General features: G+C 45.3%; 1 protein-coding gene across 1 annotated transcript in view; it reads left to right on the top strand.

The window, feature by feature from the left end:
- Window positions 1-12,500, top strand: part of LOC125302391 (SRSF protein kinase 3-like) — a gene marked incomplete in the record, with an annotated part of 48,672 nt that overhangs the window by 5,464 nt on the left and 30,708 nt on the right. The window contains 5 exon segments of the mRNA XM_048255544.1: window positions 1,240-1,348; window positions 1,953-2,040; window positions 4,067-4,154; window positions 8,748-8,854; window positions 10,009-10,210. Coding sequence (XP_048111501.1) covers window positions 1,240-1,348; window positions 1,953-2,040; window positions 4,067-4,154; window positions 8,748-8,854; window positions 10,009-10,210 — 594 coding nt within the window.

Genomic DNA, 12,500 nt, shown 5'->3' with positions numbered 1-12,500 from the left:
TCCTCCAAGTGTATTGAGTCATTTGTGTTGAATTTGGTGCACTTTTTGTCAATTCTGGGTTTCTTCTAAACTTCCTACATAATTATTATTTTTTTAGTCAGTAAAATAGTAGTTTGTGTGTGATTAAGTCCTTTATTGTTTGTTATAGCTCATTTATATTGTGTGGTGTTTTGGCAATAAATTACCTTTAAATAGCCAAAGTAGGCTATATCAAGGTCAGTGTTCAAATTACTGCATGCAAATCACTTAATGCTATGCAGAAGAACCTAATCTTTAGGCCATCGGATATAGGCTACCCTTCCTGTGTTTATGGGATTTCTTTGACAGTTGCAAAGGGAAAAAAGTAGTCTTTGCTCCCAGTGTAATTTAGTAAGTATGTTTTAACCACTCAGGTCTTAATCAGATAGGCCTACACCATTATCTGTTGCAATATCTGTGTGCATTCCTACATTAGGTCTATTTCTTTGATAGTTCATCATTTGCTACCACATAACAAATAACCATCGCTATCTGCAATAGCTACAGTACAGGGACATTAATCAGTTCATAGCTGAGGATTTGTCCTAGGTCCACTTCCCTTTCAGCATCATATGCAGTAATGATGCGCTGGAGAATGTTTCTTTTTGTTGCACTATAAAGGATATCTTGTCTAAATTCTTTGCAAATAATGCAATCTCCATAGCACTCTTCAGCAACCATCAATTTCAATTTATATTTTATTTTGAGCTTATTTTTGCTTATTTTTATTGCTACTTGAGGGTCATTGGGGTAATTCCTGTCCTGTCCTACAACATATCTGATACATAAAGAGTATATTAAGGGCTTATTTTTTGCAATTCCTATGATATCTGATGGCAAAACCAAAAAGTATGTTAATTATGCTAATTAGCAGGCTTTAAACTCAAAATTGAGCTTGGTAAACAAAATATTTGTATTCAGCACCCTCAAATTGTGTGAAATAGCCTCTTTACTGACTTTTCCTCAAATCTACTCTTCCTCTATATCCAGTACAGATCAAGGAGATGTTGGAGACTGTATGTGTGTGTGTGTGTGTGTGTGTGTATGTGTGTGTGTGTGTGTGTGTGTGTGTCCTAGGGGGATACTATCCAGTCCAGATCAAGGAGGTGTTTGAGACTGTGTGTGTGTGTGTGTGTCCTAGGGGGATACTATCCAGTCCAGATCAGGGAGATGTTTGAGACTGTGTGTGTGTGTGTGTGTGTGTGTGTGTATGTGTCCTAGGGGGATACTATCCAGTCCAGATCAGGGAGCTGTTTGTGGGACGCTACCAGGTGGTGAGGAAGCTGGGCTGGGGCCACTTCTCCACCGTGTGGCTATGCAGGGACCTACAGTAAGTAGCTCTGCACACACACACACACACACACACACACACACACACACACACACACACACACACACACAGTAAGTAGCTCTGCACAGCACTATGCAGGGACCTACAGTAAGTAGTTATGCACAGCACTACAGCATTACAGCACACCACTGCACAGCACGCCTTGCAGCACAGACACCAGCAGCACTGAAGCACAGACACTAGCAACACTGACACCAGCAACACCGACACCAGCAACACAGACACCAGCAGCACTGACACCAACAACACTGACACCAGCAGCACAGACACCAGCAACACTGACACCAGCAGCACAGACACCAGCAACACTGACACCAGCAGCACAGACACAGCAGCACTGAAGCACAGACACCAGCAGCACAGACACCAGCAGCACAGATACCAGCAACACCGACGGCAGCAGCACAGACAGCACAGACACCAGCAGCACAGACACCAGCAACACTGACACCAGCAGCACTGACACCAGCGGCACAGACACCAGCAGCACAGACACCAGCAACACTGACACCAGCAGCACTGACAGCAGTGAGACTCAGTGGTCTGCGTCTGTGTGTTTCTCTGTCTTCCTGTGTGTGTGCAGCAGGAAGAGCTTTGTGGCTCTGAAGGTTGTGAGGAGCGCTGCAACCTTCACAGAGACGGCGCTGGACGAGATCAAACTCCTCAAATGTGTCAGTGGCTCTCCTGCTCAGTCATGGAACTCATCCCACTCTGTTTATGCCCACACCGACATTGCTTCTGTTCCTTAAAGCATTCTGTGGATGGTGTGTGTGTGTGGTGTGTGTGTGTATGGTATGTGTGTGTGTGTGTGTGTGTGTGTTTGGTGTCTGAGTGTGTGTGTGTGTGTGTGTATGGTGTGGTGTGTGTGTGTGTGTGTGTATATGGTGTGTGTGTGTGTGTGTGTGTGTGTGTGTGTGTGTGTGTGTGTGTATGGTGTGTGTGTGTGTGTGTGTGTGTATGGTGTGTGTGTGTATGGTGTGTATGGTGTGTGTGTGTGTATGTGGTGGTGTGTGTGTGTGTGTGTGTATGGTGTATGTGTGTGCGTGTGTGTGTGTGTGTGTGTGTGTGTGTGTATGGTGTGTGTGTATGGTGTGTGTGTGTGTGTTCTGTACTGTGGTTCTCTTCTAGAGCAGTGGTTCTCAAATGGGGGTACGTACAGTGCCTTCACTCCAGGGGGTACGTGAGATTTTAACCCTTAGAACCCGATTGATGCAAAGTGCCCCACAACTGTTCATCACAGCGAGATGAAACCTTTATTGTGTGACAGAGCAGAAGTGGGGCTTTCCAACGAGACAACGCACTTGTCTGTACGTTAAAGTATGAAAATAAAAATCATGAAATTAAATCAAATTGCACCATATTTAGTCTTTACTTCTCTGTGTTCACCTAACCCTGTTCATAATCCGGTTTTGAGATCCTACCAAATTCCTGCATGGCATCCAATTCAAGGCTCATATTGCATCCCAATCAGTTCGGCAAAGAAACACCTTTTTTGCCTTTACTTTGTTCATGGCAATGCAGTAAAAAGTTGTAAAGAATCATGAGTGCAGACACCATAGGCACACACAGGCTATAACATGTAAACTCGGGTCATATCAGGTCAGATCAGTTCGTGTCACAGATATGGAGCGCAGAAAGGTCATTTAGTCACTAAATAAAAAAATGGCATTTATTTCTGTAAGGCACACACCACATATGTCTGTAAATTGCTCAGCCCCAGAGAATTCCTCCACCATGGCAATGATATTGCCAGATTCAGGACAGTCTGCCCTATACACACATGAAATGCACCGTAGAGCTATGAGCTTGCTGTGGTGAGATACATATCAAAATATAAGAATTTTTATAATACGCTTTTTATATTTTAATTCTTTAAAAATCAAGGCCCCAGCCGTGGCACACTGGCTGGTGCACCTGCGCCGTATGCCGGCGACCCGGGTTCGATCCCCGCCCCGTGCTCCTTTCCGGATCCCACCACGAGTCTCTCTCCCACTCACTTCCTGTCAATCTCCACTATCCTATCTAATTAAAGTCACAAAAAGCCCCAAAAAATATACTTAAAAAAAAAAAAAATCTAAATAAAATCAATGCTAGTACTAATACACAAAATGATGGCAGATCTGGACAGCCTAGATTCTGCTGGAAAAAAAAAAACGGTAGAATTAAAGGTGAAAATGCCCTAAAAACAGCTTAGGGTTAAAATATATATAGATTTAAAAAGTAGAATCCATGCAAAAATACTTTAAAAACAATTATTTAATAAATATGTCAGGAAAATATAAGTTCATAAAATTAATTGTATATTTTAGTAGGCTATTCAATTTCATTATCCTAAAAACCCAGAGTCCCCCCCATACCATGGTTTGACCCAACCTGTCACATGCCACCCGCCATCACCTGTCAATCACTGTCAAAACTCAATGATGGAGTCGTGGTTGAAGTTTATGGATGGAGTTGGGGTTCCAAAGTTTAATAAATTAGACACTGATGTCACAGCGCTCTGTTTTAAGTCTTTTTTTCTCAACTAAAAATGCTTTGCGCTGGTTAGGGGGTACTTGGCTGAAAAAATATTTCACAGGGGGTACATCACTGAAAAAAGGTTGAAAACCACTGTTCTAGAGGACCCCCTCGAAAACGAGATGCTGCATATCAAGGGGTTATCCTTCAAATAACTACATTTCAAATTTCAAATTTCAGGTGCGTGATAGTGACCCATCTGACCACAAAAGGGACACCATTGTGCAGCTTACTGATGACTTCACAGCATCTGGAATTAATGGAGACCGTATCCTTTTAGGCAGCTGCTGTCTGTCTGGATGTGTGTGTGTGTGTCATGTTTGTGTGTGTGTGATCCTTCCTTGGGGTTGAGATGTGTGTGTGAGAGTGTGTGTATGATTTCTCCTTCACTGTGGGGTTTAGATGTGTTCTGTGTGTGTGTGTGCGTGTGTGTGTGTGTATGTGTGTGTGTTTGCGTGCGTGTGTGTGTGTGTGTCATGTGTATCTGTGTTAGTGTGTGTGATCTCTCCTTGACTGTAGAGTTCAGATGTGTGTGTGTGTGTGTGTGTGTGTATGTGTGTGTGTGTGTGTGCGTGCGTGTGTGTATCTGTGTGTGTATCTCTGGGTCTGTTTGAAACTAAGATATCTAACTGGGGAGTGAGGCAACAAGTGTGATTCGAAACCGAAAAAACTGATTTTGCGGCCTTCTGAGATCTCAGATCGGTTGTTTTTGGAGGCAACATAGCGAGGGAGCAAAGTCATGTCTAGTGAGACAGCTCTCTATGTAGGGAGCAAAGTCATGTCTAGTGAGACAGCTCTCTATGTAGCGAGGGAGCAAAGTCATGTCTAGTGAGACAGCTCTCTATGTGGGGAGGGAGTCATGTCTAGTGAGACAGCTCTCTGTGTAGGGAGCAAAGTCATGTCCAGTGAGACAGCTCTCTCTATGTAGGGAGGAGTCATGTCATGTCTAGTGAGACAGCTCTCTATGTAGGGAGGAGTCATGTAAGTATCTAGTGAGACAGCTCTCTATGCTTGAGGGAGTCATGTCATGTTTAGTGAGACAGCTCTCTGTGTAGGGAGCAAAGTCATGTCTAGTGAGACAGCTCTATGTAGGGAGGGAGTCATGTCATGTTTAGTGAGACAGCTCTATGTAGGGAGGGAGTCATGTCTAGTGAGGCAGCTCTCTGTGTAGGGAGCAAAGTCATGTCTAGTGAGACAGCTCTATGTAGGGAGGAGTCATGTCTAGTGAGACAGCTCTCTGTGTAGGGAGCAAAGTCATGTCTAGTGAGACAGCTCTCTGTGTAGGGAGCAAAGTCATGTCTAGTGAGGCAGCTCTCTGTGTAGGAGCAGTCATGTCTAGGTGAGACAGTTCTCTATGTAGCTGAGGGAGTCATGTCATGTCTGGTGAGACAGCTCTCTGTGTAGGGAGCAAAGTCATGTCTAGTGAGACAGCTCTCTATGTAGCGAGGGAGTCATGTCTAGTGAGGCAGCTCTCTATGTAGGGAGGGAGTCATGTCATATCTAGTGAGACAGCTCTCTATGTAGGGAGGAGTCATGTCATGTCTGGTGAGACAGCTCTCTATGTAGGGAGGAGTCATGTCATGTCTAGTGAGACAGCCTCTATGTAGGGAGGGAGTCATGTCATGTTTAGTGAGACAGCTCTATGTAGGGAGGAGTCATGTCTAGTGAGACAGCCTCTATGTAGGGAGGAGTCATGTCTAGTGAGACAGCTCTCTCTATGTAGGGAGGTCATGTCATGTCTGGTGAGACAGCTCTCTATGTGGGAGGGAGTCATGTCATGTTTAGTGAGACAGCTCTCTATGTGGGAGGGAGTCATGTCTAGTGAGGCAGCTCTCTATGTAGGGAGGAGTCATGTCTAGTGAGACAGCTCTATGTAGGGAGGAGTCATGTCTAGTGAGGCAGCTCTCTATGTAGCGAGGGAGTCATGTCATGTTTAGTGAGACAGCTCTCTGTGTAGGGAGCAAAGTCATGTCTAGTGAGACAGCTCTCTGTGTAGGGAGCAAAGTCATGTCTAGTGAGACAGCTCTCTGTGTAGGGAGCAAAGTCATGTCTAGTGAGACAGCTCTCTGTGTAGGGAGCAAAGTCATGTCTAGTGAGACAGCTCTATGTAGGGAGGAGTCATGTCTAGTGAGGCAGCTCTCTATGTAGGGAGGAGTCATGTCTAGTGAGACAGCTCTATGTAGGGAGGTCATGTCATGTCTGGTGAGACAGCTCTCTGTGTAGGGAGCAAAGTCATGTCTAGTGAGGCAGCTCTCTGTGTAGGGAGCAAAGTCATGTCTAGTGAGGCAGCTCTCTGTGTAGGGAGCAAAGTCATGTCTAGTGAGACAGCTCTCTATGTAGGGAGGGAGTCATGTCTAGTGAGACAGCTCTATGTAGGGAGGAGTCATGTCATGTTTAGTGAGACAGCTCTCTGTGTAGGGAGCAAAGTCATGTCTAGTGAGGCAGCTCTCTGTGTAGGGAGCAAAGTCATGTCTAGTGAGACAGCTCTCTGTGTAGGGAGCAAAGTCATGTCTAGTGAGGCAGCTCTCTGTGTAGGGAGCAAAGTCATGTCTAGTGAGACAGCTCTATGTAGGGAGGAGTCATGTCTAGTGAGACAGCTCTCTGTGTAGGGAGCAAAGTCATGTCTAGTGAGACAGCTCTCTATGTGGGGAGGGAGTCATGTCATGTTTAGTGAGACAGCTCTCTGTAGGGAGGGAGTCATGTCTAGTGAGACAGCTCTCTCTATGTAGGGAGGGAGTCATGTCTAGTGAGACAGCTCTCTGTGTAGGGAGCAAAGTCATGTCTAGTGGAGACAGCTCTCTATGTAGGGAGGAGTCATGTCTAGTGAGACAGCTCTCTGTGTAGGGAGCAAAGTCATGTCTAGTGAGACAGCTCTCTATGTAGGGAGGGAGTCATGTCATGTCTAGTGAGACAGCTCTCTCTATGTAGGGAGGGAGTCATGTCATGTTTAGTGAGACAGCTCTCTATGTAGCGAGGGAGTCATGTCATGTTTAGTGAGACAGCTCTCTCTATGTAGGGAGGAGTCATGTCATGTTTAGTGAGACAGCTCTATGTAGGGAGGAGTCATGTCTAGTGGAGACAGCTCTCTATGTGGGGAGGGAGTCATGTCTAGTGAGACAGCTCTATGTAGGGAGGGAGTCATGTCTAGTGAGACAGCTCTCTATGTGGGAGGGAGTCATGTCATATCTAGTGAGACAGCTCTCTATGTGGGGAGGGAGTCATGTCTAGTGAGACAGCTCTCTCTATGTAGGGAGGAGTCATGTCATGTCTGGTGAGACAGCTCTCTCTATGTAGGGAGGGAGTCATGTCATGTCTAGTGAGACAGCTCTCTATGTAGGGAGGGAGTCATGTCATATCTAGTGAGACAGCTCTCTCTATGTAGGGAGGAGTCATGTCATGTCTGGTGAGACAGCTCTCTCTATGTAGGAGGAGTCATGTCATGTCTAGTGAGACAGCTCTCTCTATGTAGGGAGGGAGTCATGTCATGTCTAGTGAGGCAGCTCTCTGTGTAGGGAGCAAAGTCATGTCCTAGTGAGACAGCTCTCTCTATGTAGGGAGGAGTCATGTCATATCTAGTGAGACAGCTCTCTGTGTAGGGAGCAAAGTCATGTCTAGTGAGACAGCTCTCTGTGTAGGGAGCAAAGTCATGTCTAGTGAGACAGCTCTATGTAGGGAGGTCATGTCATGTCTGGTGAGACAGCTCTCTGTGTAGGGAGCAAAGTCATGTCTAGTGAGACAGCTCTCTCTATGTAGGGAGGAGTCATGTCATATCTAGTGAGACAGCTCTATGTAGGGAGGAGTCATGTCATGTTTAGTGAGACAGCTCTATGTAGGGAGGAGTCATGTCATGTCTGGTGAGACAGCTCTCTCTATGTAGCCGAGGGAGTCATGTCATGTTTAGTGAGACATGTCTAGTGAGACAGCTCTCTATGTGAGGAGCAAAGTCATGTCTAGTGAGACAGCTCTCTATGTGGCGAGGGCAAAAGTCATGTCTGAGTGAGACAGCTCTCTATGTGGGGAGGAGTCATGTCTGAGTGAGACAGCTCTGTGTGGGAGCAAAAGTCATATCCTATTGAGACAGCTCTCTATGTGGGAGGGAGTCATGTCATGTCTAGTGAGACAGCTCTGTAGGGAGGGAGGAATCATGTCATGTCTAGTGAGACAGCTCTCTATGTGCCGGGGAGTCATGTCATGTTTAGTGAGACTCTCTATGTGGGGAGTCATGTCTAGTGAGACAGCTCTCTCTATGTAGGGAGGAGTCATGTCATGTCTAGTGAGACAGCTCTATGTGGCGAGGAGTCATGTCTAGTGGGGACAACTCTCTATGTGGGGAGGGTCATGTCTAGTGAGGGGAGTCATGTCTAGTGAGACAGCTCTCTATGTAGGGAGGGAGTCATGTCATATCTAGTGAGACAGCTCTCTATGTAGCGAGGGAGTCATGTCATGTCTAGTGAGACAGCTCTCTATGTAGCGAGGGAGTCATGTCTAGTGAGACAGCTCTCTATGTAGGGAGGGAGTCATGTCTAGTGAGACAGCTCTCTATGTAGGGAGGGAGTCATGTCATGTCTAGTGAGGCAGCTCTCTATGTAGGGAGGGAGTCATGTCATGTCTAGTGAGGCAGCTCTCTGTGTAGGGAGCAAAGTCATGTCTAGTGAGACAGCTCTCTATGTAGGGAGGGAGGCAGCAGTCTTCCGTTTGGAACGGACCCTGTGTTCTCTCATTGACTGTAGAGTTCAGATGTGTGTGTGTGTGTGTGTGTGTGTGTGTGTGTGTTCTCTCCTTGACTGTAGAGTTCAGATGTGTATGTCTGTCATGTGTATCGTGTTAGTGTGTGTGTTCTCTCCTTGACTGTAGAGTTCAGATGTGTGTATGGTAATGGAAGTGTTGGGGCAGCATCTTCTGAAGTGGATCATCAAGTCCAACTACCGGGGCCTTCCTCTAGAATGTGTGAGATGTATCCTCAGGCAGGTGTGTGTGTGTCGGTTGATCCTTGTCATTGTTCATTCTGGTGTTTGTATGTGTCCATCCTTCCTTGTTCACTTTGGTGTGTGTGTGTGTGTGTGTGTGTATGTGTTGGTTCTTATGTGCTGTGTTAGTTGAAGTTCCACATATGCTTCCTGGCTTTCTAAGAATCGTCTGAGTGGAAAGGACAGGAGCATCCATCAGCTGAAGCTGAGATCTGCTAACGCGCTAGCCTGCTTAGGAACGTGCTAGCCTGCTCAGGAACGCGCTAGCCTTCTCAGGAACGCGCTAGCCTGCTCAGGAACGTGATAGCCTTCTCAGGAACGTGCTAGCCTGCTTAGGCACGCGCTAGCCTGCTTAGGAACGTGCTAGCCTGCTCAGGAACGTGCTAGCCTGCTTAGGAACACGCTAGCCTGCTTAGGAATGTGCTAGCCTGCTCAGGAACGTGCTAGCCTGGCTAACACTAAACTCAGCGGGATATATGTGTGCCATCATTATGAATTTGAGTTCCGAGTGTCTGAGTATTTGAGTTCCATGTGTTCTCCCATCGTGCTGTGTTCTATGTGTTGTAGCGTTTGATGCACTTATCTGTTTATTGCGCTGGTTGTTGGCCACTAGCCTGGCCTTGGCCTGTCTACGTACTTCCGGTTGGCCACAGCCACGCCTCACAACCTCTTCACTCAACCACAGACAAGACACACAACTCTCACGGAACATGGGGTGGCTTGCCCAGCTTTGGCCCAGGTAACATAGTCTACCTGTCCATCACAACCATTCAGTGTTGCCTAGGTGATGCACAGGGTGTCTCATGTTCCGCCCCCGACTGCCCTCTCCCCTTCATTGGTGCTAGCTCACCTGTTAAGTGTCCTCCTCCTCCGGCCGGACCACTGTGACGGTTGACGCTGTGTCCACTAGGGCTGTACACGGAACCCCCTCTATACAAATAGTAATGTGGCAAACATCTGATATAGATGTTCTATGTTTTCTCACAGCGTTCTATGTATGGATTCTATGTGTCTCCCATCATGCTGTATTTGGGCTCTATGTTATATCACATTATGCTCTATTTATGTTCTATGTTCTATGTGTTCTGACATCATGCTGTATTTGGATTCTATGTGTTCTCACATTGTGTGTGTGCTGTATTCTGGTGTTCTCAGGTTTTGCAGGGCCTGGACTACTTGCACAGGAAGTGCAAGATCATTCACACGGACATCAAGCCGGAGAACATCCTGCTAAGGGTCGATGCCGTCGACCTCCAGCAGATGGCAGCAGATGCATCGCTGTGGGAGGAGCCACATCCACCTAAGCCCAGCAGCCAATCAGAGCCAGCAAGCCCCTCTGGGAAGACCGCCCCTTCAGGCAAGAGAAGCCACTCACATCACAGCACAGCACAGCACAGCACAGCATATCATCATTTTAAAATTGTTTTCGGAAAAAAGTTTATTACGGTGGCGTAAAGTGAGATGTTATGACAAGTGGAGGTTTGAGACTTGTGTGCTGTTATTCATTGTTGTACCATCTACAATAAATCATCATCTAATCACCGATCCTGATCCCGCCGTCAAGCTTTATTGACCATCTTCAATACAGACATTAGAACTAAAACACAACGCAACAACCAGAGAATCCAACATACAGAAATATGTTTAGAATGATCTTAATGAATAATGCAACAAGGATGAAGCATGTAAACTGCATAAAAAAACATAAGCTACTTACAACGTAACATGGCCTTATATCCCTGCCGCAAAAGAGGACATTGAAGGCTGATTGACTACCATGGCAAGCTTGCTTCATGTGTCTATTCAACATCTAAGTTTTGGTTGTTGTCATAGGCGAGCAGCATGCCGCACATAATGCACTCGACAAAGCCAACACATAGCCTATGTTGTCACTGCCCACGACTTGTTAAAAATGGTTCCATACCTCCGACTTGACCTGGTGCGCCAGGTTCCCAAGATTACTAAGAACAATTTCTCGCTTTGGTTTTGGTCCAACCAAAAGTACCTCTGTTTTGTCATCATTTAGTTTTAAAAATTGTTGCTCATCCACTGATTAATGGAGGTTAGGCATGCGAGAAGAGAGCAAATTCCATCTGCGTTAGCTGGCTCCAGAGAAATAACATGTTGTTAACATGTTGTGTTTGAGTCAGTAGGAAGTCTGAGATCATTAACTATTTTTACTAGGTCCGTTTCTGTGCTGTGGAGGAGGAAGGTTTTAAGTTGATTACAAACAACTTTTTCAAGTACCTTGCTCAGGCCTGTAATTACTCAGGATAGTATGGTCAAGATTTGACTTTTTAAGTAAAGGTTTCACGACAGTGGTTTTACCGCTAGGAGTACTCCTAAATCGCACTAAAAGTTTTTAGCTAGGAGTTTTCTCTTAAAACCGAACAACGGAAGATTATGAATAAATAGCCTAAATGAATAAGGAGTAAGACAAAGCAAATAGTCTAGTAGCCTAATAGCCTCGCTACATTTAGTTTACATGTTGATAATGACTGGTTGTGGCTGTTGTTGGTGGTGTTATTGCATCCCTAACAATGCACAATTATTCCCTTGAGATTTCCTAATTCTACGTTGCAACATGAAATGCTACAAACGGCAGCTTACTTTGTTTGTGAACAGGTCTTAGTGAGTTAGGAGTCCTCTCGACTTCTTCTTAAGCTATCCCAAACTTACACTGCAAAAACTGCTTATCTAACAAAATCTAACCAAGTGTTATTAATCTTATATCAAGATAAATTGAAAATAAAAAAAACTAATTGGTATTGTTTTCAGTATAAAGAGACTTGCCTTGCCTTCGTGAACTACTCTTAAAACACAAAATTACTCAGTAAAAACAAAGTGACATGGCCATTATTTTTTATTATTATTAAGACCAGCTTCATAAGACAAGATACATGATACCAGCTTCATGAAACCAACTTTATAAGTCTGGCCTCTTAACATGTTGTGTAGCAGATCTTAAAGTGGAAATGAAGCAGTCAAATAAAACAGATGTCTATAGCACTAGTTAAATATTTAAATATACCATAAATACAAATAAAGTCATAAATATGACCCGTTATTCAGAATAAAGCACAAACAAGTTGCATTAATTTCAGCTGTGCGCCGCCATCTTTGTTTTCAGAAAATGATGACATCACAAGAATGGTTGGTACAACATTCTATCCTGTTTACACAGTGGCTGTCATAGCCTCACATTTAGCTTACTGCCTCAACAAAATGGATATGGACGAATGGGATAGACCCACCAATGAGGACAGGCCCATGCTTTTGAGCCAGTAAGAGCAGTGGGAGTTTTAGTGCCCCCCACAGAGCCTGACTATGGAGGAGAAATAGATGATGGAGAGAGAGGTGTATCTGAGCGCACAGAAAACCATCGCTGGTGCTTATGTGGGGGTTGTGTCCCTATGTTCACTGACATGGCACACATGGAGAGTGTCTGCTGCTAGGAAAGGAACCTGGGACATCTCATCCAAAATAACAGATATATCACGTCCAATCCTACGTGCCAAATGCTATCATTAAAGCGAGACGTTGGAAGTCGCAGTGCGGTCGCTGAGGGACATCCAAGCCAAAACACTGGAACGCCCAAAAAACAGCAGTTAACCAACTAACACACTCTTGATAGGTTGTGCGGAAGG

This window comes from Alosa alosa, chromosome 10 (assembly GCF_017589495.1).
Source record: "Alosa alosa isolate M-15738 ecotype Scorff River chromosome 10, AALO_Geno_1.1, whole genome shotgun sequence".
Taxonomy (NCBI): domain Eukaryota; kingdom Metazoa; phylum Chordata; class Actinopteri; order Clupeiformes; family Clupeidae; genus Alosa; species Alosa alosa.
This window is presented reverse-complemented; position numbering and strand designations above follow the sequence as displayed.